This window comes from Sylvia atricapilla, chromosome 5 (genome assembly GCF_009819655.1).
Source record: "Sylvia atricapilla isolate bSylAtr1 chromosome 5, bSylAtr1.pri, whole genome shotgun sequence".
In the NCBI taxonomy this organism is placed as follows: Eukaryota; Metazoa; Chordata; class Aves; order Passeriformes; family Sylviidae; genus Sylvia; species Sylvia atricapilla.
The window spans coordinates 70,619,088-70,646,603 of record NC_089144.1 but is presented as its reverse complement, the minus strand read 5'-3'; the positions used below and the strand labels follow the sequence as shown (position 1 = coordinate 70,646,603).

Sequence of the window (27,516 nt, the reverse complement as noted above, 5' to 3'; positions counted from 1 at the left end):
GGCTGGAAGATTCCGCGGCGGGTGGGCGGGGAAAGGGTCGCGCCTGGGCCGCCGCCGAGCCGCCATGGACTCGCGCAAGCTGAGCGAGCTGCGGGCCTTCGTCCGGCTCTGCAAGCAGAACCCCGGCCTGCTGCACAGCCCGGAGCTCGCCTTTCTCCGCGAGTGGGTGGAGAGGTCGGTCCCGGGCCGCGGAAGGAGGCGGCCGGGAGGGGTGAGGGGGGAGGGTAAGGGGTGTTGTGGCGCCGGACGCGGTGAGGGGAGGGGGCGTGTCTCCTGGCGCGGGCGCGCTCCGCGTGGCCGGGTGGGGACGCGCAGTGTCGGCCCCGGGCCCGCTCCTCTGGGCGCCGCGGCCTCTCCTCCTCCTCCCGCCCTCTCCTCTTCCCGCCCTCTCCTCCTCTTCCCGCCGGGATTACTCCTGGCGCCTTAAAAAAGATTTGTCAATTTTCCGTTTTGTTTCGCTAACGCTGGCTATTCCCCTTGCGAAAAGCCTGCCCCCCGGCCGTCTCAGTGGCTCAGCTTTCCAGCCTGGAAAGCCCCAGAGTAATACTGAGCTAATTCACGCATTACGCAGCGCAGTTGGCTAGCCTGTCTTTAAGGGGAGCTGAGTTTGTGGGGAGGTGAGTGACGTTGATTTACATCCTGGTACCCAAAACCACAAAACACCTGGCAAATACAGTTCCTGTCCAAAACATATTTTGTTATTTGAAGTTTAATGTCTGAAAGGTAGTCGAACTCTCCACTCATTCCGTGTGAACCATTGAGGCGCCTGCTGTTGACCCTGCGCGTATTCTGTGTGAGCGGGGCCTGCCGTAACAGGTGCTTCACAAATAAAAATTCCCTTTGGGATCCACCCTGAGCGCCCAGAAGCACGGGGCTGGAAGGGTTGGGATTCTTTGCTGCTGGCAGAGATCCCACAGAACCCTTGTGTTCAGGTATGGTGCCTCTGCTTGGCTTTTATGTCTGCTGTGATAAAGAACTCTTGAGAATTGAGGCACATGTGTTCAGGTGCACATGTTAAGCAAAGAGAATTTGAAAGATTTTTATCTAGTGATAAACTGGGATTTGGTTTAGAAAATTGGTGTTAATCAGCAGGGTGTTGTGTGTATAGATGTATATGTATGTACATATGTTTAAACACTGGCTTTTCACTATATGTCTTATAATGAAAATAGCTACAGTGAAGTGTTTATTCATGTTTTTTTACAGCGATATTTAATTTTTTTTTTACACATCTGAATGATACTGTGGTTGTAAAACACTGGTATTTAACTGAACTTGGCTTTGCAGTCCTGACAGTAGATGTACCTCTGCCTAGGAAGGAGAATGATATCTGTCTCATCCTACTGCAGGCCTTTATTCCTTTTGCTCTGCATAAAATGCTTCAGTGCCTTACCCTAGGCTCCTTCCAGTGCTTCTGTTGCATGCATCAGAAGGTGTGGACAGACTGCTTTGGATTTTCCTGGGTTCTGGCCCAGGTTATCAGACCCCTTTGGGTTTTCTCGGGACTCTGCCTGACGGCGACTCAAGTGGAGACACAGAGAGAGAGAGAGACAGCTTCGTTTCAGTTGTTGGAAAAGTGGTTTTAAAAATAAAAAAATAACAAACAATAAGGCGTCCACTGATCAGGAACCAGATCAAGGCAGCAACAAGGGGCAAAAGCAGGAGGCCAAAGGTGGAGTTTTGGTTCAGACAGGGGTACTTCTGCACCCTGCTGTGGGAGAGGAGTTAAGGTGTGGTTGGAGGGGAGGTTCTAATGGGGGTAGCAGTTAAGAATATTAAAATTCTTGCACCAAAAATCAACTTATGGTAACACAGAGAGCTGAGAACTTTCTGGAAACAATTTGCATAGAGAGCATGTCAATCAGCTTTTTTCTTATGGGGCTACGAGTGGGGGGGTTTCCCAAGACATTTTTCCAAGGTTCTCTTTTTTTCCTGGGGAAGCTGCTCTCTACACTGCTTTAAGAGGGAGAGGAAGAGCACTGACTTCTTTTTGCCAAAGAAAGTGGTAGGGAATTGAAAGATGAATGGAAAGATCTGACTTTCTCTGTGTTAATGGGAAGGGCTATAATCTCCAGATTAATTTTTAGGATTTGTATTTGGTGCTTGTCTTATAATACAGTAATTGCATTTAGAGCCATGGAATGTTTTTTGCATGTTTTTTGTAAAATCTTCACTGAATGTCTTTATCTCAAAAGTTAAAAAAATACTTCAGAGCAGAACCTCCTACAGCTCTCTCAAGTTCACATATTTCAGTTAAATATTTGCCCAAGTAATACCGTTGGATGGTGGTAGTGGTACCCAAATTATTTACCATGCTAAAGTGTCTGGAATTCTGGTGGGTTTCCCTCTGCCTTTACGTAATAGTGCTGCATGCAACAGAGCTGTTAAGTGTATTATAGGGCCTGATCATTCTTTGGAAACTGCTTCAAACAGCATGGCCTGCCTCTAGATGGAAATAAACTCGATCCCTCTTCTGTCTCTGTCTGGCTTACCTGTCTTAATCTGAAAGACCTAGGTTTGTTTACCTAGCTAGTGTTATGAGTAATTAGAATAATGACTAAATTATACTAAAATCCATCATTAATTTTTTTTGACTAAAATTCTGATAATTGCTTTGATTTATTTTTTCCTTAAACCTAGTGATAATTTTAATTATGCTAACTACCCATGAAGCCAGAATGGGATGCTTTATTTTCTGATTAGCTGTTAATATTGCATCAGTAACCCTAAGTCCTACCTCTTTTCATGCACTTGTTGTTTTCCAACCCTTATTCTGCCTAGCTATTGTATTTAATTTCTATATCGATGCTCTTTGTAGGGAAAGCATAGGGTAGTGCATGAGTGTGTTTGGAAAGTGTTTTGACATTCCTTTTATCAAGCCCATTTTCTTGTAATTGCATAAAAATACCAATGTTTTACTTGAGTTATTATGAAGTGAGTCAGTAAAAGAAACACATTTCAAAACCCAGCAATTGAACAAAGAAACAAGAGCAGTCCTTAGAAATAAAACACAGAATCCCTAATTGATGAATAAGTCCTTTTTTTGTTGTTGTTGTTTTGTTCAAATAGGTTTTTACCCTTTTGAATTCATGGTAATCCAGTTTCTCTCTAACAATAAGTTTTCTGTCAGTAGTAAAAGTGGTTGCTGAAATCACATTTGCAGTTCTTCCAGCAAGTCATAAATGTGACACTTCATGGCAGTGATGAGTGGAAATGTGCAGTCACTGTTGCACCAGAGTCCTGACAACTCCCAGTTGTTATGGGCATCACACACTTTAAACTCTTTGTGTGTCTTGTGTGTGTCTGTGTTTTTTCTACATCTCAGTACCTGCCTTTCCCTACCAGAGTGTCTTGTGTTGCCATACACTGCTGAGGTTTAATGCGTTGAAATCTTTGCATGTATCCCTGCTGTGTATTCAATCATTGTTATCAGATACTGGGTTAAGAGATTTTAGAGTAACTTGCTTTTGAGTTATTCTGGGATTATAACTGTAGTTTAAATAGAGGTTATTTAACATTTCTCAAATTGAACTCGACTTTAATAGTTTTCAGAAGGATATGAAGAGAACAGACGAGACTGACTAAGTTGTTTCAGTCTCGGGGTGATTTAAGGTTTCAGCTTAAGGTTTTAAGCTAAGGTACTAGCTTAAAACCAGCTACTACCATGGATATTAGCTATTAGCTCTGCTAAAGTGCTTTGTAATTTGTAGTTTTCTTTAGACAGAAGTAAAGTTCCAAGGCTTCACTAGATGGTCCCTTTAGTCCTCTCCTTGGTTTTTAGAGAATAATAGAGTTATGTGTTTTATTGTCAGCCTATGAGGGCAAAAATTTAGTAGGAACAGTTAGTCTACGTTCCAGGTTTTCTGCCTGGCTGGATAATGATTTCTCAGACTGCAGTTGTTTAGTCCTTGCAGTACAACTATCAAGTAATGTCAACATCCTGAAGACACACAGAGATTGTTGCAATAGCTTCAGAACATGCTGGGGTTTGTCACTTGTTGGCATTTGCTTGGGTGGTTGGTTGGTTTGGGGGTTTTTTTGACAGTAAATGAGAAGTAGTTTAGTGCTGTTTGCTTGCCTTTTGCTGCAGGGCCTTGTACCATGACCTGTCCATCCTGTCAACTCCTTCTATCCTTTCTCCCCCAGTTCATCCCTACCTCTGTCCTATTCTGCCTCATTCAGGTTTGTTTTCAGCCAGTTTGAGGCCTGACTCTGAGGTGTTGCTGTCAGGAGGGAGGAAAGAGGGGAGAAGGGACTGCAGTAACTTGACTTGAGAAGCTGTAACTTCTCATCCTTGGGATACTGTTTTATGTTTAATTCCTGAAAGCAGATAGTTCTTCCAATTCCTCCTCACCCTGTTTACCCATCTCCTTCTCTCCCCTGCATCCCATCTAACCAGTTGTGTGGAGACCCAAGGGGTTGGTTGTTGAGCTCATGAAAACATTTTTCTTGAGAACTATGAGTAGGTGGAAATGTGGGGCAGGGGATTGCTGGGAATGGTATTCCTTGTGGCATTCTGTCATAGTTATGATTAGATGTTCTATCTAACAACTGGAGAATTTATCCTCTGATTATTTCTGGCTGCTAATCAAAGTCAGGAAGTTTATTCTATATTGACAGAATGCTGTCTCCACCAAGAATGGTCCTTAATTGTGGCAAAAGAGAGGCAGAAATATTGCAATATGTAAGAGAAATTATTTTTTTCTAGGCAGCATTTTCTTTTTAATTGCATGGGCATTTTAGGCTGTTCTCTTTAATTGTTTGAACTCTGTTCAAATAAATAATTCTAATTTTAGTAATATCTGTAATCATAATATCTAGTTATGATTCAAACATAAGTTACATTTAAAGGAGAAAATCCATTTGAGCCATGAGGCAGCTTTCCCTTGTGAGAAAGCATGGATGGGTGAAGGGGGTGATGCGAGTGAGTACAAGTCTCAATGGAGCTGTACAACAGACAGTGTGCATTGAACTACACTGCAAAAAGTGTGTGGGGGATGTGTGCTCTGCTGCTTTGACAGTGAGATGGATCATCATGCTTTGTGTTGCAACAAAAAGATGAGATTACCAGCATTTGAATCAATAGAATACATGCCACTATTTTGATAATCTTACTGTTTTGTTTTGTCTTTTCTCTGTTTTGCTGAAAAGCATGGGAGGCACAATACCACCTGCTCCAGCCAATGCCTCCACGGAGGAGACAACTAAGGTGAGATATGAAGAATTTATTACTAAAAATGGATGCTGGCAAAATTAGTGAGCAGTAGAAGGGGAAAATTTGCTGTCAGTTTTCTCTCAGATGGGGGCTGAATGTGAGATTTCAGTCTGAAGCCTGCCCATTGTGTGTTGTAGATGACTTGTTACGGATGGCTTCCTAGTTCATTTCAAGTGTTATTATGCTCCATTTCTCTAATCCTGAATGCCTGATGTTCTCTGCAATGCAAGTGCCATACAGAGTCTTGATTTCTTTTTTTTTTGTTCTTTGCTCTTGTCTGTTTATAAACCATTTCTTTCATTGTTAGTGGATTAATTATCTTTTACATGAGAAGTATTATTAATGAGTATGATAAGTAATGAAGTGATCAGTTGAACTATCAAATTTTTAAGGCAGTATTGTGGAAGATGTTGGCTTTTGTTAATTTATTTTAAGGGAGAAAATAAATTTGCCTTGTAGATATTTATATCAGGATTTTTTCTAGTTTGAAATTCTTTTGGTAAAAGATATTTTTTAATTTTTTCAACAAGACAGTGAATGCTGGAATTACTGACTAGTTAGAGCAATAGGGGGGGATTGTGTATATATACTGAATATAGTCTGTGATACTAAGTAAGAAGACAAATGGCTTGTATCTGGTAATAGACAGGATGTGCTAAGTTATGGAATTCACATGAAATATAGAAGTTGATAAGAAAACATATGCAATTTTTGAAAAAATACTCTAGGTATGTAGAAGTGCCAACAAGCTCAGACCTTGGCAAATTAAAGCAATATTTAAATCACTGTCATCAGCTTATTGTTTCCTGCTAAAGGACCTTAGCTTAATGGTATTAAATTGAAAGAATTTTGATCCAGAGAATGTGTGAGGGAAGGCACAAAGACTGGAAGGATTGCTTAGTAATCCCTGTAAAACTGGATCTGAATTGGATGTTATTTGGATTATTTGGTTTTGATTATTGAATTACAAAATTCCAAGGACCAGCTTCAACAATAATAGAAGTTCATGAGTCCAGATTTGAGCTCTGAAATATTTCCATACATGATAGGCTTAATCTGAAAGGAGGGAAAAGGAGATTAATATCTTATAAATAAAATGGTTCAGTTGTATAGCAATCTGATTTTTCTAGCACATTTTTATTTATGAGGGCAGAGGTAGAGCATCGGTCAGAAATAATGTGTATTTACAAATACGTGTCTCCCTCAGGGCAAAGCAGAGGAACACCCGGAGGAGCCGGTTAAATCACCTGAACCAGAAAGTGAAGAGAGCGACTTAGGTGGGTGTCTTGCTTTAGATAGACACATATCTGCCAGGGAAGATTGGAGTTTCTCTTGGATTGTAAGCCCCCCACCCCAATTCCCCCTTTCCAAATTATTAGAAATTTGCAATTAAAAGGCTGTCAGGCAAAGATTTTGGGAATAGGTATAGCAGTTCTTTACTAGGGATATAATACAAAAGAATAAGCAAACAAACCAACAAGAAATCCTAGAAAACCCTGACAGAGTCAGAAATACAACCTGCACCCTGTTGGTCAGGGTGTTGGAAACAGTCCAAAAGTCAGCCCTCCTGCAGTGGCAGATGTGATCCTGTTGGAAGCAGCGATGATCCTGTGGAGCCAAGGGTCCAGAGATGGGTCCAGTCTTCCTTTGGGAATCCTGTGGGAACACTGGATGCCTGGTCACACTTGTGGCTCCTTTTTATTTAGGTGAAGAGGGTTTGGCTCCTCCTCCCTGGGTAGAGCATCTTACAATAGTATGATGTAATGTGTCATGTCATTGTTGAGCTTTAATGGCCCATTAACAGAAGATATCCCCATGGGGTAGTGGAACAATGAACAGAGTTCATTCAAGAATGCCCCACCCGGTTTTAACAGCTGGCTTGTTATCAGAGAAGGCAGTTACCCCAACCTTCTGGAGTTACAACAGATAAAGAAAAACCCAAGACAGCGAGGAAAACAGTGACTTGATTGCATTTTGCCAATGTGAAAATGATTCTGAAAATCCCGTCTCTGTAGATGGACCTTAGTTTTCCTTTTTATTTTTCCCCCAGAAATTGATAATGAGGGAGTGATTGAACCAGACAATGATGACCATCAAGAAATGGGAGATGAAAATGTGGAGGTAAGCAAAATATTTTCAATATGGCAGTAGGAAAGATAGGAGGGTTTGAGTGTAATCAAGGATAGCAGCTGAGGGAGCATGAATACTCTATTATCTGTGAAGCCAGCTGTTGTTTTGGCTCTTTTTCTTCTAAACAGAAAACTTACTGGCTTAAAATAACATTCTTTTCTTATTCAAGGTTAGAGTCAAACAGAAAGTTCCGTGTGGGGGATCAGGTCAGAAAACACCAAAGAAGCTTATCAAAACACCCTTGCAAACTAGATATGTGGAATTCTACCATTATTCAATTTAGCTTTCAAGTGTTTTATAGCTAAAAATAGTGTTGACTAATGTCATCAAGCAAAAGCAACGGTTTTGTGGTTTTCTTTGAACTAAGATTTAAATGCAAATTGAAATGAAGGTTCTGGAATTGGACAACTGAAGCATTTCCTATTTTAGCAAGCTCTTAGTGTGGTAATTATGGCCTGGACTCTATAGCTTTTGGGGTTTTTGTGTGTTGTTCATTTTATTTTGTTAGGTAACTGAAGAGATGGCAGATCAAGCTAATGAAAAGAAGATTGAAGCAATAAATGCTCTCAGTGAAGGTAATACATTGTTTTTTAATACTTACTCAAGGACATTATTTTTGGTTCTCCTGTTTGAAAATGAAGGTGAATATCTTGGACCATTTTGAATGCTTTAGAGGAGGAGAAAACTTACTTGCTGTTGGATACCCAAACCTATCCAGAGCATGAAAGCTTCTTCAACGACCGTTTTTCCAACGTAGGCGTAGTTTAGGGAAAGGTGGAAGGGGGGAATAAGGTACTGCAGCATATTAGTTACAAATTGATCATTGCAGTAATTCCTTCCTGTCCTAGTTTAGGACAAATTTGGAAGGAAATCTCTGAATAGGGTTCCTCTGGAGAGCAAATCCAAATGGTCCCTCTCCCCAGCCAGTCTGAGAAAAGAGCTTCCTCGGAGAAAAGTGGAAAAAACTATTCATTTGACAAACAAAATGCCCACAAGCACAAAGAATGAATAACCTGAAACAATAAAACCTCTCGTTCTTTTGAAGAGAGATGGCAAAACTGAGAGAAGTCCTTGCCGTGAGTTAGCTCAGCTCACTCAGTCCCTTATCAGTCCCAGTCCTTTTGGCGCTGGAAAATGCTGGGCCGCAGGTACGAGATCCTGGTGCCTGTCTGGGTTTTTCAGTCCAGGAGGGGTTTAAACAATCCTAAGGGAAACAAACAAACAAACACAAAACCAAAAAAAAAACCACCATAAAAACCAAACCAGTCCAGGGAGCTTTTCTGCCTCTGCTAGCTAAACTAACTAAAAGCAAAACAAATTCTCTGGCTGCTGTCCAGGCCCCGATGAGCACATGTCGGAGTGTCCGGAGGAAAAACGTGTGGAAGTGAACCCTGTTTTTCAAAACAAACTGCACACTTCTTCTTTCCCTGCTTCGCTCTCAGAACCAGTCTTAAAGGTCCAGAACACAACAAACAGCACACACAGAACAGATGGCTGGGGGTACAAGCGTCACAAAGTCACCCTAGGACACCTCCATATTATGATTGGTGTCTGTAGTGGTTTGTCTTAATGCAGTGAAAATGTATAGTAAAGATGTGACATTCTATTTGATTGCATTCAAAGTTACATACAAATTTAACTGGAAAAAGTATCTCTTCACAAGTGTTAATTTTGGAGTTTGTACTACAGTAACATAGCAGGAGGGAAAGGTGATTTTTTTTTTCTTTTTGATAATGTTCTGTCTAAGAAGAGTGTAGGCATATCACACTGTGTAAGGCAGGTTTAGGAATTCAGGTGTAATTTCATTACATAATGATTGAAACTTCACTGGTACTTATATTTAGGGGATCTTCAGAGGGCTGTTGACTTGTTCACAGATGCTATCAAGCTGAATCCATGTTTGGCCATCTTGTATGCCAAGAGGGCAAGGTGAGTCATAAACTAGTCATTTATGTTTCTGCTTGTTCTGCTATTTTCCTTAGGGAGCCTAAATGTAAGGCACCTTGAGGATCTGTGTAAACTTAAAACCACAGGAGGGAAAGGGAAGTGTTCATTTCATGCAATTTCTCTTCTATTTGACTCACCAGATTTGCTGCAGCAGCCCTATAAAGAATCTTGGTAATAGAGTAAATAACAGGACGGTGCTCCAAAATGCATTGTGGTAACATTAAGGATACTTTCCTGTCTGACCTTCCAGGGGTGTACCCTGGCAGTCAGGCTCACACTGCCTGAGTTGAGACTAAGGTGCCTTTGCAGCTACACCCCCCTACAGTCAGATCAGGTTTCCTTACTGTCTTGACCATGTGTTTCCCACAGCAGACTCTCAGACATCTGGATCCTTGAAATAATGTAATCATGGTGCAATAACAAAATAACAGCTCAAGCTGGTGCCTCTGAAGGGAGGATTCCAAACAAAGGAAGCCCTGGGCTTTTGTACCTTCACAGTCTGTGCTTGTGAAAGTCTGGGGTCATGGGCTGCTGCTGTGTCTGAGAGTGTCCAGTCACCTGGCTGGGCCACAGGTCTCTATGCACTGGTTCTTGCCTGAGGCACTCACCACCCACAGTTCAATCTTCAGCTGACAGTGCCGCTGCACTGAAAGTATTCCTCAACAATAGTGCTTTTGGTGGTATGTTGAGATAGAATAATGCTGCGCTACAAACACTTGTAAAATCTGAAGTGTATTGTGGGATTAAGATGGTGATTGAAATGATACTCTGTTTAGATGCAAACTTGGTTAAGAATCCTGTGAATTCTCTCCCTGTTGTATCTGCCAAATGAATTTATTAGTATACCAGGTTCTGTTCAACACTTATATCTTTGAAGAAGACACATCTGTATCTCAGCTCATTCTCTACCCACCTTACTGCTACTTACATCTACCAGACTGCAGATGCTGCTTTGGGAACTTTCTAGATTCATAACTCACAAACATCTTTATCTTCCTGATTCTTCAGGAAGGCATGACAAGTATGGGTTGCAGAAGCAGATTTCTTTTTCTGTTCTTACACAAAAGACCACTAATCATGGGTGATTTGATAATTCAGTGGATCTTTCCTGTAGCAATGTTTTATTCAGAGAGAACTTAAATTTTTGTAAGAATAATCAGTGCCCTTTGTAATACAAAATACTGTTCCATTGTAATACATCTTGACTGGTACTTGCCTTGCTGTTTTTTTTCTTTCCATATCAAAGTTTTTGCATGGAACACCATTTGTGTACCTTAATACACTGTTGCTATCATAACAGTATTTTTAAAATCTCTTACAGTGTCCTATCTTCTCAGGACTGGGTGTAGCAATGAAAAATAAGAGTATTAGGAAAAGTTTAAAAGTTCCGTCAATTGTATCTGTTGTAGAAAAAAAAAAAGAATAATATATTAGGATACTGTAAAACTTGCCGTACTGATCAAGTGCTAGAAGTAATCCATGGTTTTGGTTCTGGGGGGTTTGTGTGTTTGAGAGACATGGGGCTTTGTGGAGCCAGCAGCATTGGAATGGCTCTCATTGGTAAAGTGTTGCTTTGGGACACTTCCCTGACACCCTGTCCACCTGTTTGTTCTTAGAAGACAATGTGTGACTTTGTGCTTGCTTTATAAGAAGCTTTAATAATGAAGTTCCTTACAGGAATTGTTGATAAACAATTGATGTTTTCAAATACATGTAAAAGAGAGATATAGAACTAGATGTAGATGTTGATGTTCTGATGTGGAATATGAATGTTTTTTAATGTTTCCTTAAGAGATTTTTAATTTTAATTACTCAAACCTCCTGAAGTACTACTCTACTAGTTAGTCTGATATGCTTGTGTGTTGTAAAATTTTCAGTTTTTACATTTAACTGACAAGGGATTGGGGCTTCCTGTGTAGTTTGTGTTTGTTTTGCTGCTTTTTATTTTGATGACTCATCTCCTACCTCCTTTTCCACATGACTCTAGCTGTTGATCCTTGTAGCCTGTGTGACTCCTCATGCTTTCTCTGTCTTACTGTGTTAAAGACTGTGCAATACACAGAGTATTATTGTTGTTTTGTTGGAATTTCTAGTTGGCGTTGACCAGAGACCCCAAGCACCGTGAGGCTGAACTGTCCTTTGCATTTATGTATCTTTTTGTCTGTACTGAAGTTATTCTTGCTGGCAAGGCTTAAATCTGAACAATTAATGCTTTCAGTTCTTGTTCATGACTCACCTACAGTGCTGGGAGGGGGAGACTAAATTTTAGTGACTTTGTTATCTATGTTACTATGAATTCTTTTGAAGGTAGCTCTTCAAATGCATTTATCTCACTAGCTTACCTGGTAGTCATCCAAAATTATTTCCAGCTTAAGGTAGTAGCTTGATATTTCAGTATGTATGATAAATGTTCTTGTTCCCACAGTGTTTTTGTGAAACTGCAGAAGCCAAATGCTGCCATTAGAGATTGTGACAGAGCCATCAAGATTAATCCTGACTCTGCACAGACCTATAAATGGAGAGGGAAAGCACATAGGTAATGAACTGCAGCTATACTTGGTAGCATCTTTAAGTGGGGAAAGCAGTTTTGTTCATACACTCTGTCCTTCTCTGTGCCTCTGAACTGTCTTGTACCTGAGAGCAGTAGCTGTGAGCCAAGAAACCATTGTGCTGGGTATGTGGCTTAGAGAACAAGGATGATGGTGATTTATTGATGGCAATTTAGGAGTAGTCCTCTTGGTACTGTCCCATCAGCCCTGCCACACTTCCTCTCTCTGTCATCTTCTAATGGCTTACTGCTTTTCTGAATAACATTTTCTTATCGTTAGGTAAAGATTATGAGATCTGGGACTGCTTGTTTTATTAGTTTGGAGGTTTTTGTTTTCACTTAGTTTGTTGGGTTTTTTTTAACTGACCTATAGCTCTTGAACATTTCTCTGTTGTCCTTTTTCCTTAGACCCCAGAGTTCTTTTACATAGTAAATTTAAATACGTGGTTATTAGTGAACCATTTGTTGCAACTGAGAAATGTTATTAAGGAAACAATGTAATTATTTTAAATGGTGTTAGGCATTCCACCAATTGTAGTTCAACTTTTTTTTTTTTTTTTTTTTTTTAATAGCAATTAATCAAAAAAAAAGGTGACGATTCTTATGGCTTATATAAAAGTGGAAGAAGTAAATGCTAATATAACTTTTTAAAAAGTGGTTTAGACAGTGTTTAGAGAGTAGTTTGTTAGTGTCTGCAGTTTTACAGTGGGAAGCCTAGAGAATAGTTTGAATTAATACCTCTGTCTGTGAGCAGAAGTGCTTTGACCATTTAGTAATACCACCATTTGCTTAAATTTTTAATTATCAAGAGTATGAGGCTTACATGACTGCTTTAATTAAGACATGGTGCATCCAAATCATGAGGTTTGAGTGCTGAACAAGAGGGTCCACTTAAGTCTGAGATGGTGGTAGTGCTTCATGAGTTTAGCTAGGGTACCTTCTCATGGAGAGTTTTTTATTCATTGTTACTGTGAGCATATGAAGCAAACAAGTAAGCGTCCTCTAATAGTATTGTATGTGCAGCTTAAAGGAAACACCATGATTATTTCTAATAATCCTACAAGTAAGTCCTCGTAGCTCTAGGTAAAATTTCTATGTGATGCATGATTAAACGTTTTGAAGACCTGCAAGTGTTCAGTTTTTCCTTGTGACTGTTGGTGTCTTCTGAATTCCAGACTTCTTGGTCACTGGGAGGAGGCTGCTCATGATCTTGCATTAGCTTGTAAACTGGATTATGATGAAGATGCAAGTGCCATGCTGAAGGAGGTGCAGCCAAGGGTAAGTGGGGAGGAGTGCTGGAGGTCTTTCCTGTATCAGGTCTTTCCTGAGTGACACAGCTGCCTTCATATTCTTCAACAGGCATTCTCTGGAAGAAATGTGTTTATATGTCTTCTGACACTTCAGACTGAGTTTATAAATACTTCTGTCTTTAGTAACAGCTGTTTATGGCTGTGTGTAGAAAAATTGAATGTGTGGGGCTGGGCATGTAACAAAAATACAGAATACATTCCTTTTTAAGATCATAACAGGAGAATCTGAAGCAGTTGAAGTTTGCCAGGAATTTTAAAATTTAGACTGGAAACCTTCAGAAAAGCTGGAGATAGCTGGTAATTGATTTTTTTCCCCAAGATATTTCTGAGTTGATCAAAGCTTTGACCTTATGCACATTTTCTGAAGGAAGTATTTTGCTGTGCTTTGTACTTTCATTATTCAGCCCCGTGAGGGCAGCCTCAGCTCGGCACAGCTGGTTTTCAGCTGTTCTCCCCTGGCTGACCCTAGCAATCTTGTAAGGAGAAACTTCTGTAACTTCTAAGGAGATAACTTCTGTAAAAGAAAGCAGGCTTCCTTTTTCATGTTTTTACCTGTTCCTTTGAAGTGGTTGGCACATCACAGATGGCAGCTGTTACACTGTATTTGATTTATACAGGAAGTTTGGAGGAAGGTGAAGACTGCAGGGCTGGCCTCTTGTGAGGAGAGACCTGAGGCTGCCCCTGTATCAGAGGGAGCCAATTCCAGCCAGTGCCAAAGCTGAACAAGTCAGTGGTGCCAGGGGTGCTTCTGTGATAATGTATTTAAGAAAGGATTAAAACCTGCAATGTAACAGCTGTGAGAGGGAGGGCAGTAAAGAAGAAAAATACGAGAGAAGCAACCCCTCAGAGACACCAAGATCAGTGAAGAAGGAAGTGGGAGGAGGTGTGCTATGCATGGGAGCAGAGATTCCCCTGCAGCCAGTGGAGAAGGTCATGGTTAAGCAGGTTGTCCTTCTTGAGTCCACAGAGATCCACAGTGGGGCAGATCCACCCTGCAGTCTGTGGAGGATCCCATGACAGGAGGTGGATCTGCCCTGAAGGAAGCTCCAGCTCATGAAGTGCCCTTGAGCAGGCTCCTGGCAGAAACTGCAGCCTGTGGAGAGAAGCCTGCACAGAAGCTGGTTTTGTGGCAGGAGCTTGCAGCTCATGAGGGACCCATGGTGGAACAGGCAGTTGTTTAAGCACTGTACCTTGTGGGGACAACCACACTGGAGCAGTTTGTGAAGAACTGTGTCCTGGGGGGCAGACACACTGGGGCAGGAAAAAGGTGTGAGAAGGAAGGAGTGGCAGAAGTACAGTTATGAACTGATGACAGCCCCCATCCCACTGTGCTTTTCAGGGTGGGAGAGTGGGGAATGAAGAAGTAAAGCTGAGCTTGGGGAAGAAGGTAGCTTTAGTTTTGTTTCTCATCATCCTCCTCCATTTTTAATGGGCAATAAATTAAATTATTCCTCCCCAGGCTGATTCTGTTTTGCCCATGATGATAGTGGGTGAGTGATATTGTCTTTATCTCAAGCCAAGAGCTTCTCCATCTTATTTTCTCTTCCTGTCCTGTTGAGGAGGTAAGAGCAAGAGAGCATCTGGCAGCCAGTCAAGCTTAAACCCCCACATGCATAAACATTCCTGTGTCTAATAACTTCATCTTTCAGTTTTTCTACCATATCTTTTCTGTCTCCAGCGAAATGACAAAGAAAACCATTTTATAATCTGTTAGTCTTATATTTTGGAGACTATTGGTCTGTGGCTAATATAATTAGGTCTTAGGTCTCATACTGGTTTTCATACAAAGTAATACTTAATTCTTGGCTGAGGGGGAACATTTTCTTTCCCTGTTAATCTGCCTGAGCACAGAAACAGCGGAGTGAGTATCTGTAATACATTGCTGTGTAGTTGATAATTGCATGGGAGTTTGTGTATGTAGCTCTAGGAGAAACACGGGATCTTTTCCTGGGTGATTTTCAAAATCTTTAGGACATGAAATTGATGCATTCATCTAATTTATTCACTTCAAGCTTTCCTAGATCTTTTTACTTTGTAGCACTTTCAGCTAAAAGTCTAAGTCAAATTGTAAATAAGTCTAGTTCATTTTGAGAAATACTTAGTAATAACAAAAATCTGAAATTTGGAAACTCCTTATGCTTCATTAAAAAGAAAACAGAACACTTACCTCTCTCTTAATGAGCCATTGAATGTCAGTGACATTAGGATGTGATAGCAGGTACTGTACTCACTCTCTGTTATTCCTGCTTTTTCCAGTGTGCTTTCTCTGACAGATACACTTTAGGAAGGATGTAGTATGGAATGAGTGTCTCCTGGCTAAAATAAGTTGTATCAAAGCTCTGTTACTTTAAAAGTAATTTTTTCCATTATGGAGTATTCCAAAAGAATACAAGAGTATCCATTGTCTTCATAGTGTCTTTGTTCTTGTCCCCAGATTTTGCTGGGTTTTAGTTACAGGAATGTTACAGAGTAGCCACCTTACACTATTTCTGAAATAATGAAGCATTTTTGCGATTATTTCTAAAGATCCATTCTGTTTTGAGAAAAGGAGTGCTGCAGTTAATTCTGTTGTTTTAAGGAGCCCTGAGTGAGGAGCCTTGGGAACTTCGTTGTTAACTCCTCTTTTGCTGGGAATATAGATTTAATACACCCGAGGAAGAGGCTAATTAAAGGAAGCAAACTTCCTCCCCACCAGCCTTTTCTTGGTTTGGTTGAGGAATTCTTTGGTTCTGCTTATGTTGGTCAGTACATGCTGTAGAGGGATCCGAAACAGTGATAACACTACCTAGAAAGTGTGTGTGTGCAGTGGGAATTATATTACCTATTGTGCCCTTTTCCAGGGCAATTGCTGGTTTTAGCCCCAGAGAAATCAGTATTTCAGCATAAAACCATAAAAGGACGTGGAATTCAAGTTCTAACACATTCAAGTTCTAACAATGATGCAGGTCCTGAAACAACTGCAAAAAGTATGCTAGAGTGCATGTTCTGATGAATCCAATCAGTCTTGAGTAGACAATAATGACTGACTGCCATGGGAAAGAAGTAGCAGATGGCCCCTAAAACAGAGGCTTTTAGGATGTGAAATCAGATCTTAGTTTTAAGAACTGGTAGAACAAGTTGATTATGCTTACAAGTGTTTTGTATTGAAATACATTGTCTGATATTGTGATAGGCTCAGAAAATTGCAGAACATCGTCGAAAATATGAGCGGAAGCGTGAAGAAAAGGAAATCAAGGAAAGAATAGAAAGAGTGAAGAAGGCACGGGAGGAGCATGAGAAAGCACAACGGGTGACTATTCTCTTTATTTCTTTAATATTTCTGAATAATTTGGATAGTGTTCATCTTGGTTAAAACTAATTACCAAGGAAAAGTAATTTAAATGCAAGTTTTAAATTTTAGAGAGGTAGTTTTTGCCTTGGTTATTTAACAAATAATAAAATCTGGAGAAGAGGGCATTTGAGTTCATCTGATTTTATTGCTTGTGACAAAAACAGTCTCTGGAATCTCTACTAACCTGTATTTCAAGGAGTCAGTTATTGTATGGCTGTTCCAGAATATTTGTCACTTTAAGTATTTATGTATCCCACTATCCCAAGGTGGGAGGTTTTAAATTCAGAATAATACTTTGCTTCTCTGCTTCTCTTTCTCGATTCTTGGCACAGTTGGCTTGCTTTTTTTTTTTTTTTTTTTTTTTTTTTTTTTTTTTTTTTGGTCGTTGTGTTCTTTTTTGTTTGTTTTTTGTTTTGTTTTGTGCTTTAATGATGTACTTTAATATGTGGGGAGCAGATTCTAAAAATACAGTTGGGGAGCTAAAACAAATGGTACAGTTCATATTCAGAAAAAACATCCCCCGCATAACTAACCTGCAATCATGTACAAAATTAAGAATAGACAGAGAAATTTCCTGTCAGTGGTTTTGAAGATAGTAGAGTGCTTTGTTTCGTGTGACAGCATATCTGCCTGAAATGGTCCCAGGTATTTTTTTTTCCTAAACCCAGCTGAGCAGTAGAAAACAGGCTGCAGTTCCATTGTTTTATGTGGAATGATGTGCTTTCATCTGCAGGAGGAAGAAGCAAGAAGACAGGCAGGAGGAGCTCAGTTTGGTGGCTTCCCAGGTGGCTTCCCAGGTATTTTATTTTTCAGCACCAATATTTGAGGTAGAGGTGGCTGTTGTTTCAATATGGAATATTATAACTGCAGTTTTAATAGCATTTGTTCTCAAGACAGAAAAATCTTATATGAAGTTGAGAATTTCTGTACAAATAACTCTTGGGGCACCAGTGGTAAGAGGGATGGGATTCTTTCTCTTGAAGAGAATTGATGCTGTGTAGCAAGTTGAGGGAAGACAGAAATCAATAATTAAAGGATAACAGAATGGAGGGATTTAGGTCTGGGGAAACAAAAAAAGCAAAATTTGCTTGATAATATATTTAAAAATGAGTGTAAAATGTTTTCTAAATTATCCAGGGTACCTTGAATCCATTCTGCTTAAGAACAATAATGTAAAGTTGAAAATCTGGATTGAACATGAGGGAAATCTGTGCTTGTTGCAAGCTGTTGTTAACAGAAGAGTTTATTCAAGAAGGTAGTGCAGATTACCTTACAGAAAAGTTATCCTTGACAGCTTCACAAAGATGAGGCTTTCCATGTTATACGGTGAACTGGTGAGAAACAAAAGTACTGATGCTCTTGAAAATTGAGATGTAGTTGAGAGCTGAGATAGGCTGTGTGTGTGCTCCAGCTGGATCAGCAGCCAGACAGAGACCCTGTGTGTCATGCTCAGCACATTTGGAGGAGCTGCAGAATAAGGATTCCATAAGAGAACCTCAAGCATTTTGCTTCAGGGATATTTTTCGTGGTGTTTTGTTGGACTTTCTTCCTGTTGGTGGTACAGTTTTTCAAAACCTAAAGTTCCCACCAAATGTGAAATGTGCTGGCACATAATACTGAGCTGCTTCTGCCCTAATTTTTTCACCTCAGACATTCAAACTCCTTATGTTCCCTAGCTTGAGGCCTACCTCATTTAAGTTAACCAGGAAAAGAACTGTACTCACTACAAACCTCCTATTCAGTTGGGTTAAAAACATGGAAAACTATGTAGGTTTTAACAGAAAGAGAAGTGGACCATTGAGTGGACCAGCTATTGCCATATAGAGGACTTGGCTTTAGAGATGTGGCAAGGGCAGTATGTCTGTGGCAAGTATGTCTTGGTCTCAGTAAGCATAATTACTGTATAGGTGAGTTGAATGTTTTTCATCATGCGTTTTTCTTGTGCTGGATTTTCAGGTGGCTTTCCTGGGGCTGGAGGCATGCCAGGAATGGCAGGGATGCCAGGTCTCAATGAGATTCTCAGTGATCCAGAAGTTCTTGCTGCCATGCAGGTGAGTATTTGTTAAAGTCAAAGCTGCACCTTCTGAATGAGAGAAGAACAGCACCCATGAGCCTAAAGGGAGGAAGGAAGGAAGGAAGATATGACCTTTTGGATAGCAATGGGGTGCTTGCTTATTTCTGTTCTAAAATTCTTTTCTGATGTGTGTGACATCAGACTGCCTGGATTCAGTGTTATCTGTTTTGCAAACTAATGGAAGCTTAGTTGAAGATGACACATAAACCCTGCCCCCTGTGATAGGCAAAACTGTGTGCTATATGCAGTCATCTCTTTTTCAAAAGTCTCTCAATGGTTGTTTTCCACACATAATTCACTTGCTCATTTTTTGAATGCACACAGTTTGTAGAGGGATGACTATGCACAAACAAAAAAAAAACTGGTAGCATTTTTCTTACACAATATATTATAGTAATATTGTGATGAGAATTGCCTTTCTCTTAGGAGATTAAATGTTTGAGGTTTTGCCAGAGACATTATTAGAGTAGTTCTATCATCTGGCATTTTCTGAAATCATATTCAGAAAGCTTACTTCCCTACTGGGCTTGATTAAGTGCTCATTTAATTAATTGCTCAATCTCATAACTACTTCTACTCAAGAAAAGTATTTAAACAGATCAAAGAAGACTTGTCTGACAATACCAGTTTTACAGGCAGGTGAGCTAGAAAAAGTCAGAGCTATGTAGTTACATTTGCATTCTAATACGATCAAGTATAAAACTGTTTTGTTTCTTTTTTCTGGATTACTGTGATTAGAGTTACATATTGTCCTCAGCTCATTGAAATAATGAGCTGAGGACACACAAAGGAAGCATCACAAAAGAAGCTTATTCAGTATGCCCTGGAATTACAAAAAAAAAATCATCACTTTCCATGCAAAAGTTCATGAGTTCATTCCCTTAATGGTTGTTGATGTTGGAAAACACGCCTTTACTTAGGTTGCCACAGTCAGCAGTGTTGGCTTGCATGCAAACCATGCAGAAAGGGCCTTGACTTGTAGCTGTCTTCCTTACCAGGCTAATTCCTGCTCTAACACTGGAGTTTGTGATGAAAGGTTGCTGAAAACAGTGTTGCAGCGCAGCTAAATATTACATGCTTGTCACATACCACTCCATTGCATGCTGATTACATAGGCCCCAGCATAGGTAGGACTCTTGCAAGAATGTGTGTTGACAGTATTTTCTGATAATGCAGGCAGGCTTTAGCACGTACAGCCTGTTGGCAAGCCTTGAGTCTCTTACCGTGTGTACTCTTTGTAACAACTTTGTATCTAGATACAATTTATTAGAACTTGATCTATGTCTACACTGCCACTTTTTCCTAAAATGTCCAGCTCTGCTTTCTGGTCTTTTCTGAATTTGCCGTGTAAGCTCTAGTTTTAAAAGACAGTAGTTTCTACTGCTTGGCATCTGCCCAGTGTACCTATGGAATATGTTGATGGATAATGTTAGCTGCCAGCTGTTATGTCTGTTGTCTGAGGTAACAAAAAAGTCTGAATATATTCAATCACACAAGTCGCTCCAAAATTGCTTTTTAACTGATAGTCTGTAGAGGCTTTTCGTAGTGAGGAGTTAGTGCCAGAATGAGAGTATTCTAAGAGTAAAGGCCACTACCTCAGTCTCTTTAGACTTGCTATGATTCATCATTTTGGAGACTATTCTCCATGAGCTAACGCTGAAATGTGCCTGAGTCTTGAAACATCTCAGTAAACCTGACAACTGTGGGTGCCTGAAGACAAGCCAGATTAAACTGGTTTTGTTGTTAACTTCATTTTGTCATCCGTAGAAGCAACCAAAGAACCAGATATGGCTGCCTGTGGATGTATTCAGCAGAGTTACTGCTTGCCATTGGCATAAATCTTACCTGGTCTAGGTGACCCTGCCTGGGCAGGGGGGTTGGTCCAGATGGTCTCCAGAGGTCCCTTCCAACCCTAACAATTCTGTGATTTTGTGATCTCTGCAAACCAAATCTTGATGGAGATTTTTGGTTACGTTATCTGAAGATTGATTTCTTCAGGATTTTTTTTTCTCAAAGCAGCAAAACTTCTCTTGCGTTTCCTTTCGCAGCTTCTTAATGGTAGCATGTGGTTTACTTTTTGCAGTGAATTCTAATGCATGGGTTTTTAGCTCATTTGCATCTAAGCTTTCTAGCTTCCAGAAGAATCTACTGAAATTTTAGTATGTTTTATTTTACTGTTTTGTCTATCTGTCTTGATTTGGAAAGACAGGTGTCTGCTAAGGAAGGCAGGGGTCTCCCTTAGAATGGAGAATGTAAACCCTCTCCCTCTGAATTATTATAATTTTGAAAGTAAGGAGCTCTCAGGGAAAGATAGGGGAATAGGAATAAAAGTTCTTCACTAGGAAAATGAAAATAAAAATGTAGTAGTACATAAAAGCAAACAAACAAAAAAGAAAATATTGACAGAGTCAGAATACAGCCTGACACTGACTGTCAGGGTACTGGTAGCAGTCCAGTTAAGTCCTCCTGGAGTGTCAGATATAGTTCTGCTGAAGCAATGAACTGTAGAAGGGTGTATGTCTCTACACACATGACATTTGCATTTTGGAGTCAAGTAGAAGTTCTTTTTATAAGGAGTGATGTCTAAGATGAACCTATGGATTCCTTATTTGACATATAGCCATATGTTAGACACACACTTCCAACAAAATGCGTTAAGTTGTGGGGAAAAAAAAAGGCAGTGATAACGTTTCTTGGAAGTATTTTTTTTCCTTCTGCAACTCAAGACCACAGCATTAGAAGACTGTCTCCCTGGTACCACTAACAGAATTGCTGCCATTCCACCATGTCCTGGTTTAGGGCAAATTTGGGAGAGAACCCCTGAACAGGGTTCCTCTGGGAAGCAGACCCAAACGGCCCCTCCTCACAGCTGGTCTGGGAAACCAACTTCCTCAAAGAAAAGTGGAAAAAACTCTTTATTTAACAAACAAAGTGCCCACAAGCACAAAGGATGAATAATAGGAAACAATAAACCTCTCGTTCTGGAGTGAGATGGTAAATTAAGGCAGCCCTTGCTGTGGGTGTAGCTCCACTCCATCAGTCCCTTACTCAGCCCTGCGGAGTCCAGGCCCCGGTGGGCTGCAGGTGCCAGCTCTCGGGGCTCCTCTGGGTCCTTCAGTCCAGAGCAGCTTTAAACAGCCCCAAGGAAAAGGGAAAAAACCCAAAACACCCCCAAAACGGCGCAGGAAGCTTCTCTGCCTCAGCTAGCTAAACTAAATGCAAAAAGAGATTTCTGTCCCGCTGCTGTCCGTGCCTCAGCCGAACAACCTCATCCCGAGAAAAATTGCAGAGGAGTGAACCCTGTTTTTCACAACAAACTGCACACTGCTTCTTTCCCTGCCTCGCTCTCAAAAGCAGTCTTAAAGGCACAGAACTCCATATGCAGCACTAACAGAACAATTGGAGATACAAGCATCATAAAGTCACCCTAGGACACACCTTATGCACTAAACATTTCCCTACAGAAATGTTGATGTCCTCAGTCTTACACTTTATTTTGGTAATATTGCTCATCACTGTTAAACCTTGGATATTATAAACACTGTCTAAGGTTGAGAGCTTTCAGGGAGTCACAGAAGTACAGAGTCATTTACTTGCTGTGCATTTATAAGAAAGTGAAACACATAGCATAAAAATGGATATTTAGCATTCATTTAGGAGTGCTTTAACACAAAGTAATGAGTAAGATTACTCAGCTTTTTGTTCTCGATTCATATATAACTGAAACCACAGACTTAACAACGTGACATAATCTTTATAATCATATGCCCTGTTTTGAAATCAATTCAAGAAGTCTGAGATTGTGAAAGTCTGCCTTTTTTTCTCTGCATGGGAATCCCGTAAAGTGGAGAGAATGTATCTAGTCTCTCTTTTCTGAACTTCACCATTCTATTTTCCATATGCTTTGCAGATTGTCTTTTGTGAGGGAGTTAAATCCTCCCATAAGACTGGACTCTTGGTTCCCAACGTGTATAAATATGACTGAGGTGTGTCATGTGGGTGCTTTCAGTGGAGTCCACACCTGCCAAATGCAGTTTAGGATCAGACTTGTTAAACAGCTTTGGATTGAGTCTGATGCTAGAATAGATACAGGATGGTGTTATTGAAGCACAGGCAGCTCTGAGTACACTGGTTGGGTTGTGATGGTTTCCAAAGAACATGCCTGCTGTAGCAATGGGTTAGAAGTCTAGGAAGCAGCGTGTCTTTTGGTGAAAATACTTAAATGTCCTACAAAGAGCAGCAGATGAAATTACAGCTAACATCTGTGACTTGTATTGAACATAATAAACTGCTTTCACTTTTGTTGAATTAAAGAAAATTGGAATTTTTTGTAGATATTGCTTATAATAGAAACATTTTTCCAGGCTGAGATTTAAAATTGTTACAAAAAGATTCATTATGTTCAAAACATACACGGTTAAATATCAAAACCAGTTCAAGTTCAGTGGAGGCCAAAGGTATACTAGAAGTAATGGAAAAAGGTATTAATGCTTCTCATACTGAATAGAGAAGATGGAGTTATTTTTTTGGGCACTGACTTTATTGACTATGTGGATGTATTTATCAATACATAGTAATGTGATAAGAGATAACAAGATTCTTTTCCAAGTGTGAATTTTCAGTGGAGGTGAGGAATGACTGAGAATCAGATGCATTTTTAAAAGCCAAACATAGCCACATTGTCTGCTCACAACCCAACATTTTCAGGCTTCTGCTGCTAGAGTGAAGAAATGAGAAAAGGCTAAGAATCAGCTGTTTTCAGAGCAGAGTTATCCTATCATGTATGCTACACACTTCAAACTCCTACCTCCTTCAAAATGCATTTGAAAGATGCCTGAAGAGAAATAATACCGTAGGTGTGGCTGTGTTTGATAGCTTCTGTTCTGGGAAAACAGAAGTCTTATCCTATCCCTCTTCTCACACACTGAACTATTACTGTAACAAGTTCAGTAATGACTCTGGTGTTTACTGACACAGCTTTAACAGCATGCACTGTATTATTGGGCTGTCTTTAGAGACTTCTTGCCAGAAGTCCAGTGTAGGCTTGTTTTGTAAAAGCTGAGCAAGACTAGATTCATATGGAACCATGTAATTACTTTTGTAGAATTGTTTTACAAATTCCTTAAGGTTGTTTTGTTTGTTTGTTTTTTGTCCAGGATCCAGAAGTTATGGTTGCATTCCAAGATGTTGCCCAGAACCCAGCAAATATGTCCAAGTACCAGAGCAATCCAAAGGTCATGAATCTCATCAGTAAATTGTCTGCCAAATTTGGCAGTAAACCATAAAATCCCTAGTTCTTAAAAATCATATCTGAATGGCAAGGATTGGATTTGGCTAACCAGTGTTGCAATAAAACAAACCATTTTACCTCTGATCTTCTTAAGAAGAGAAACGGGGTGTTCTAAGGAGAACTGCTCTCTAAACCCAAGTATTGACTTTATTCAGTTGTTGGTTTATACAACTCAAATTATATTCAGATGACCTAGTTTTCAACCATCCCTTGTCCAACAGTTGCAACCTTTTGTTGTAAGTATTACAAACAGTTTTCTCTTAGTGAATGTTCTTATAACAAATTGGAATATTCCAGGTGTATAAGATAAAAAGATGCTATTTTTTTAAATTGCTCTCATTGAGCAAAAGGGAAAGTACTTTAAACAACTGAAGTCTGTCTAAATCCCCTTAGGACAGAAAAATAGCAAAGGTGGGACAAGTCTGAAGAATTAACTGGATAAAGGAATTGTCTGCAAATACAAGAAATTTATTGTATGAGTGACTGGCTTTTTTGAGATACTATCAGTATAATCAGGCTAACTAGTTACTGGAATTTCTGGCAGTACTGCAAATACTATATCATTTTGATCACCACAAGTGTGCAGCAAAGGTACAGTTCTACCCTTTGCACAACCTGGCATGAAGTACATACTGCTGAGGCCACAGATGTTTTGTTACTTGTTCAGTTCTTGTCCAGCACCTTAACATTTTATTTTTCAGTCTGGGTATGGGAGAGCAGCTTCCTGTCTGTGCTTGTGCTCTTGTCCTTTCCCAGCTGGCAGGCCCTCTGCTGGTTTCACTCACCCTTCCTTGGGTCATGCTTACCAGGTTGCACCTATTTGGAAACTTTAGGGAAGGAATCTTGTTCCCATCACTACCTCTGTCCCACTGAATGCAAGCCATCCAGAACATGTACATGCAGAGTTACAGATTCACGAAGGGAGAATACCCAACAAAATTGCAGCTCTGGGTTCTGAATTGGTTTGGGTCCTTACATGCTCACTGATGAAAATTTCTTGGTCAAAGTCCTGCTGTCTCTTTAGAGGTGATGACTCTCTCTTCACCACATTCTGTAGTCTTCGTCTTTTCTTGTAGCCTCTTGTTTAAAAAAAATAGAAAAAAAAAATGTTGTGGTTTCATAACCTCCAAGGTTTTGAGGCTTATGATGTGGAGGAAAAGATGAAGTAATTGGAACAGACAGAACATTCTTCTAACACGTGCATTTATCAGCATGGGTATCTTTGAAGTAGTGTCTGTGCTGATGATGTTCATTGGATTTGGCTACCAATAAATACAGTTGTTGCTTCTGTTTGTCTTGGCTTAAACATCTTTATGTGGAAGAAATGACCATAGTTACCTGTTCACCCCTTGAGTTTCAAGGTTTGTGTTACTCTTTTGTAATTCTGTATCTTGAGCCATAACTGATGTTACCATTTTTAAACAAATCTGGTTTGATGTAGGAACTCAAAAGCAGTTGCAAAAAAGTAAATCCCCAAATGCTTTTTCTCCTACTAATGACCCTGCACAGTGAAATGTGAATCTTTTTGCTTAAGAAATACAGTTCTGAATACTTCTCTTAGCCTTTAAAAATAAAGTATGGTTTTGAAAAACAGCTTTTTGGGGTTGTGTAACTTTCTGATAAAATGATTTTGCTTTAATTAAATGTGGAAGTGCTTTAATTAAACTGTATATATACTCTTGTGTTTTAAATTGGAACAAAAGGTCTAAGGGCTCAACTTTATGACCAAATGAACTCAAATTACAATTGTGTGTTGCTGTGTGCATGGCTTTTGGTCATAGTCTTGATCTCCTGTTCCCAAGAAGAAATACCTGAAGTAGTCACCCTTCAATATATGCTAAATCTTGACATCCAGATTGAGGCTAGTGCATATGTGTTGTGGACAAGTTAGAGTATCATGAATATAGATTTATTCCCTACAGTCTCCTGTTATTCCAACCTGGCTGTTTGTGTCTGTCCATGAGTAGTCAAAAGTAGGAAGTTACTCCTGTCTAATAGAAATGGTCGTATCTCCATCCTGCCTGCTTGCTTACACATCAGTTGCCCTTACTGAGAGTTGCTTGATTCTATAAAAGCATTCCCTCACATTTTGATGTTGCCATTAGCAGTTTAGCTGAATTCTTGTTCTTTGGGAATACACATCCTATGACTCCCTTGGTGTATGAGCTTTTTTTAGTTTTAGTGTTACTCAGCAAGTAAACTGATGACCTGTCTGGGCCTCATCTCAGTTCCCCAAGGTGATATGTGGACATCCAAGCAGCTAAACTGGTTTGAACAGAAGTAAAAGTTGCAGAAAGCTAACTGCACAAGAGATGAGCAAAGATGAGAAGTTCCAAATGTAGGATGTAAGTAGCTAAATGAAGAAGTTGTTATTTTCATTGGTTGCTCTTGTATTTACTGGCAGCTCCTTCAGGTTATTTGTTCTGTTGCAGCAGAGAGTAGGGGTGGTTGTTTTAAGAGCAGTGGCAATAATCAGCTCTGCTGGCAGTTTGTCTCTGAAAGCTGCAAGAGTGTATAGATGTCAGCTGGGACAGAGTACTGCCAGTCCTGCCCCTGGCTCAGCTGTGCCTTTCTGACTTGTGCACAAGTGCTGTACTGTGCTGTTTGGCTGATGCCATGCCACAGATCAATGATGCAGGCTGCCCAGGAGTGCAGTAATGCACCTGCAGCTGACTGGTAGCAGAGGCTCCGAGCCTTGTTCCTGTGTGAGTCCCAGTGACTTGACTGTCTCTGTGATCCACCTGCTGCCCCAAGGGAAAGCAAGTGTCAGCTCAGTTGCCCCGTGCAGGCTGTTGTAGTTCACGGGGAGTCCTTTTGCATAGTAATGTGGAAAATGCAAGGCTTGGTGCCTTTACCAGAACTTTTTGGAAATTTTCTCTCTGTTGTTGGGCTATGGCCTGTTTGTCTGTGGGAAAGGCAGTGACTGGATGAGTAGGAGCCAGACTCTCAAAGTTGGATGAAGGCAGATGGGCCTCAACCTTGCTTCACACATGGTGAAGTGAGGGCAGCTTTGTAAGGAAGTAATTCTGGATTACCAAAGAGCTGAAGTGGAGTAAAAAATGGTGGCGTCCAATTGAATGCAGACACCTCCATGTTCAGTACCACAAGACAAATCATAGGAGGTCAGTGGTGATATAAGAAAATGCAAATCCAGAGGAAGCAAGAACAGTTTTAATGTGGCAAATAAATGAAGCAGATCAGGTGGTTGCTGGTGGATCTGTACTATGGAGCAAGAAAAAATATTCAAGTGGTCTGGCTACAAGTCACTGATCACCATGTAAGTCAAAGCTTGGGTAAGTCATACTTGATATGATCCTCACAAACAGGAACTTCATGTAAGACAAACCTTTCCTTGTCCCTACTGCCTGGAGGTCCCGAGGTCCCATGGAATGTAAATACTGAGGACTCTCCTGTAAATCTGAATCCTGATGACTAACCAAATCCAGATATTCATTTGTAGTCTTGCTAACAAAGTGTTACTACTGTATATGGCTGCTGTACAAGCACACTTTTGAAAGCTGTCTTCTGGATGGATGATCTCAGACAAACTTGAGATCTTATTAATAAATAAATATATTTGCAGAATGTGTTACGTCTATTTTTAAGTGGGTTACAACTTTGGCACCTTTGTTGTTGCACAGGATTTTTTTAAATGTATAAACATTTATTTC

The 27,516-nt window shown here is 40.2% G+C and overlaps 1 protein-coding gene across 1 annotated transcript; it reads left to right on the top strand.

Annotated features, from left to right (window-relative positions):
• Nucleotides 1–17: 17 nt before the first annotated feature.
• On the top strand, nt 18–25,438 carry ST13 (ST13 Hsp70 interacting protein). Its single transcript, XM_066320109.1, has 12 exons — nt 18–174; nt 5,152–5,209; nt 6,423–6,492; nt 7,266–7,336; nt 7,854–7,920; nt 9,190–9,274; nt 11,718–11,828; nt 13,016–13,118; nt 16,323–16,439; nt 17,215–17,278; nt 18,438–18,532; nt 23,712–25,438. The coding sequence occupies exons 1-12, from the start codon at nt 65–67 to the stop codon at nt 23,838–23,840; spliced, it is 1,080 nt and encodes a 359-aa protein (XP_066176206.1). The 5' UTR covers nt 18–64; the 3' UTR covers nt 23,841–25,438.
• Nucleotides 25,439–27,516: the final 2,078 nt, after the last annotated feature.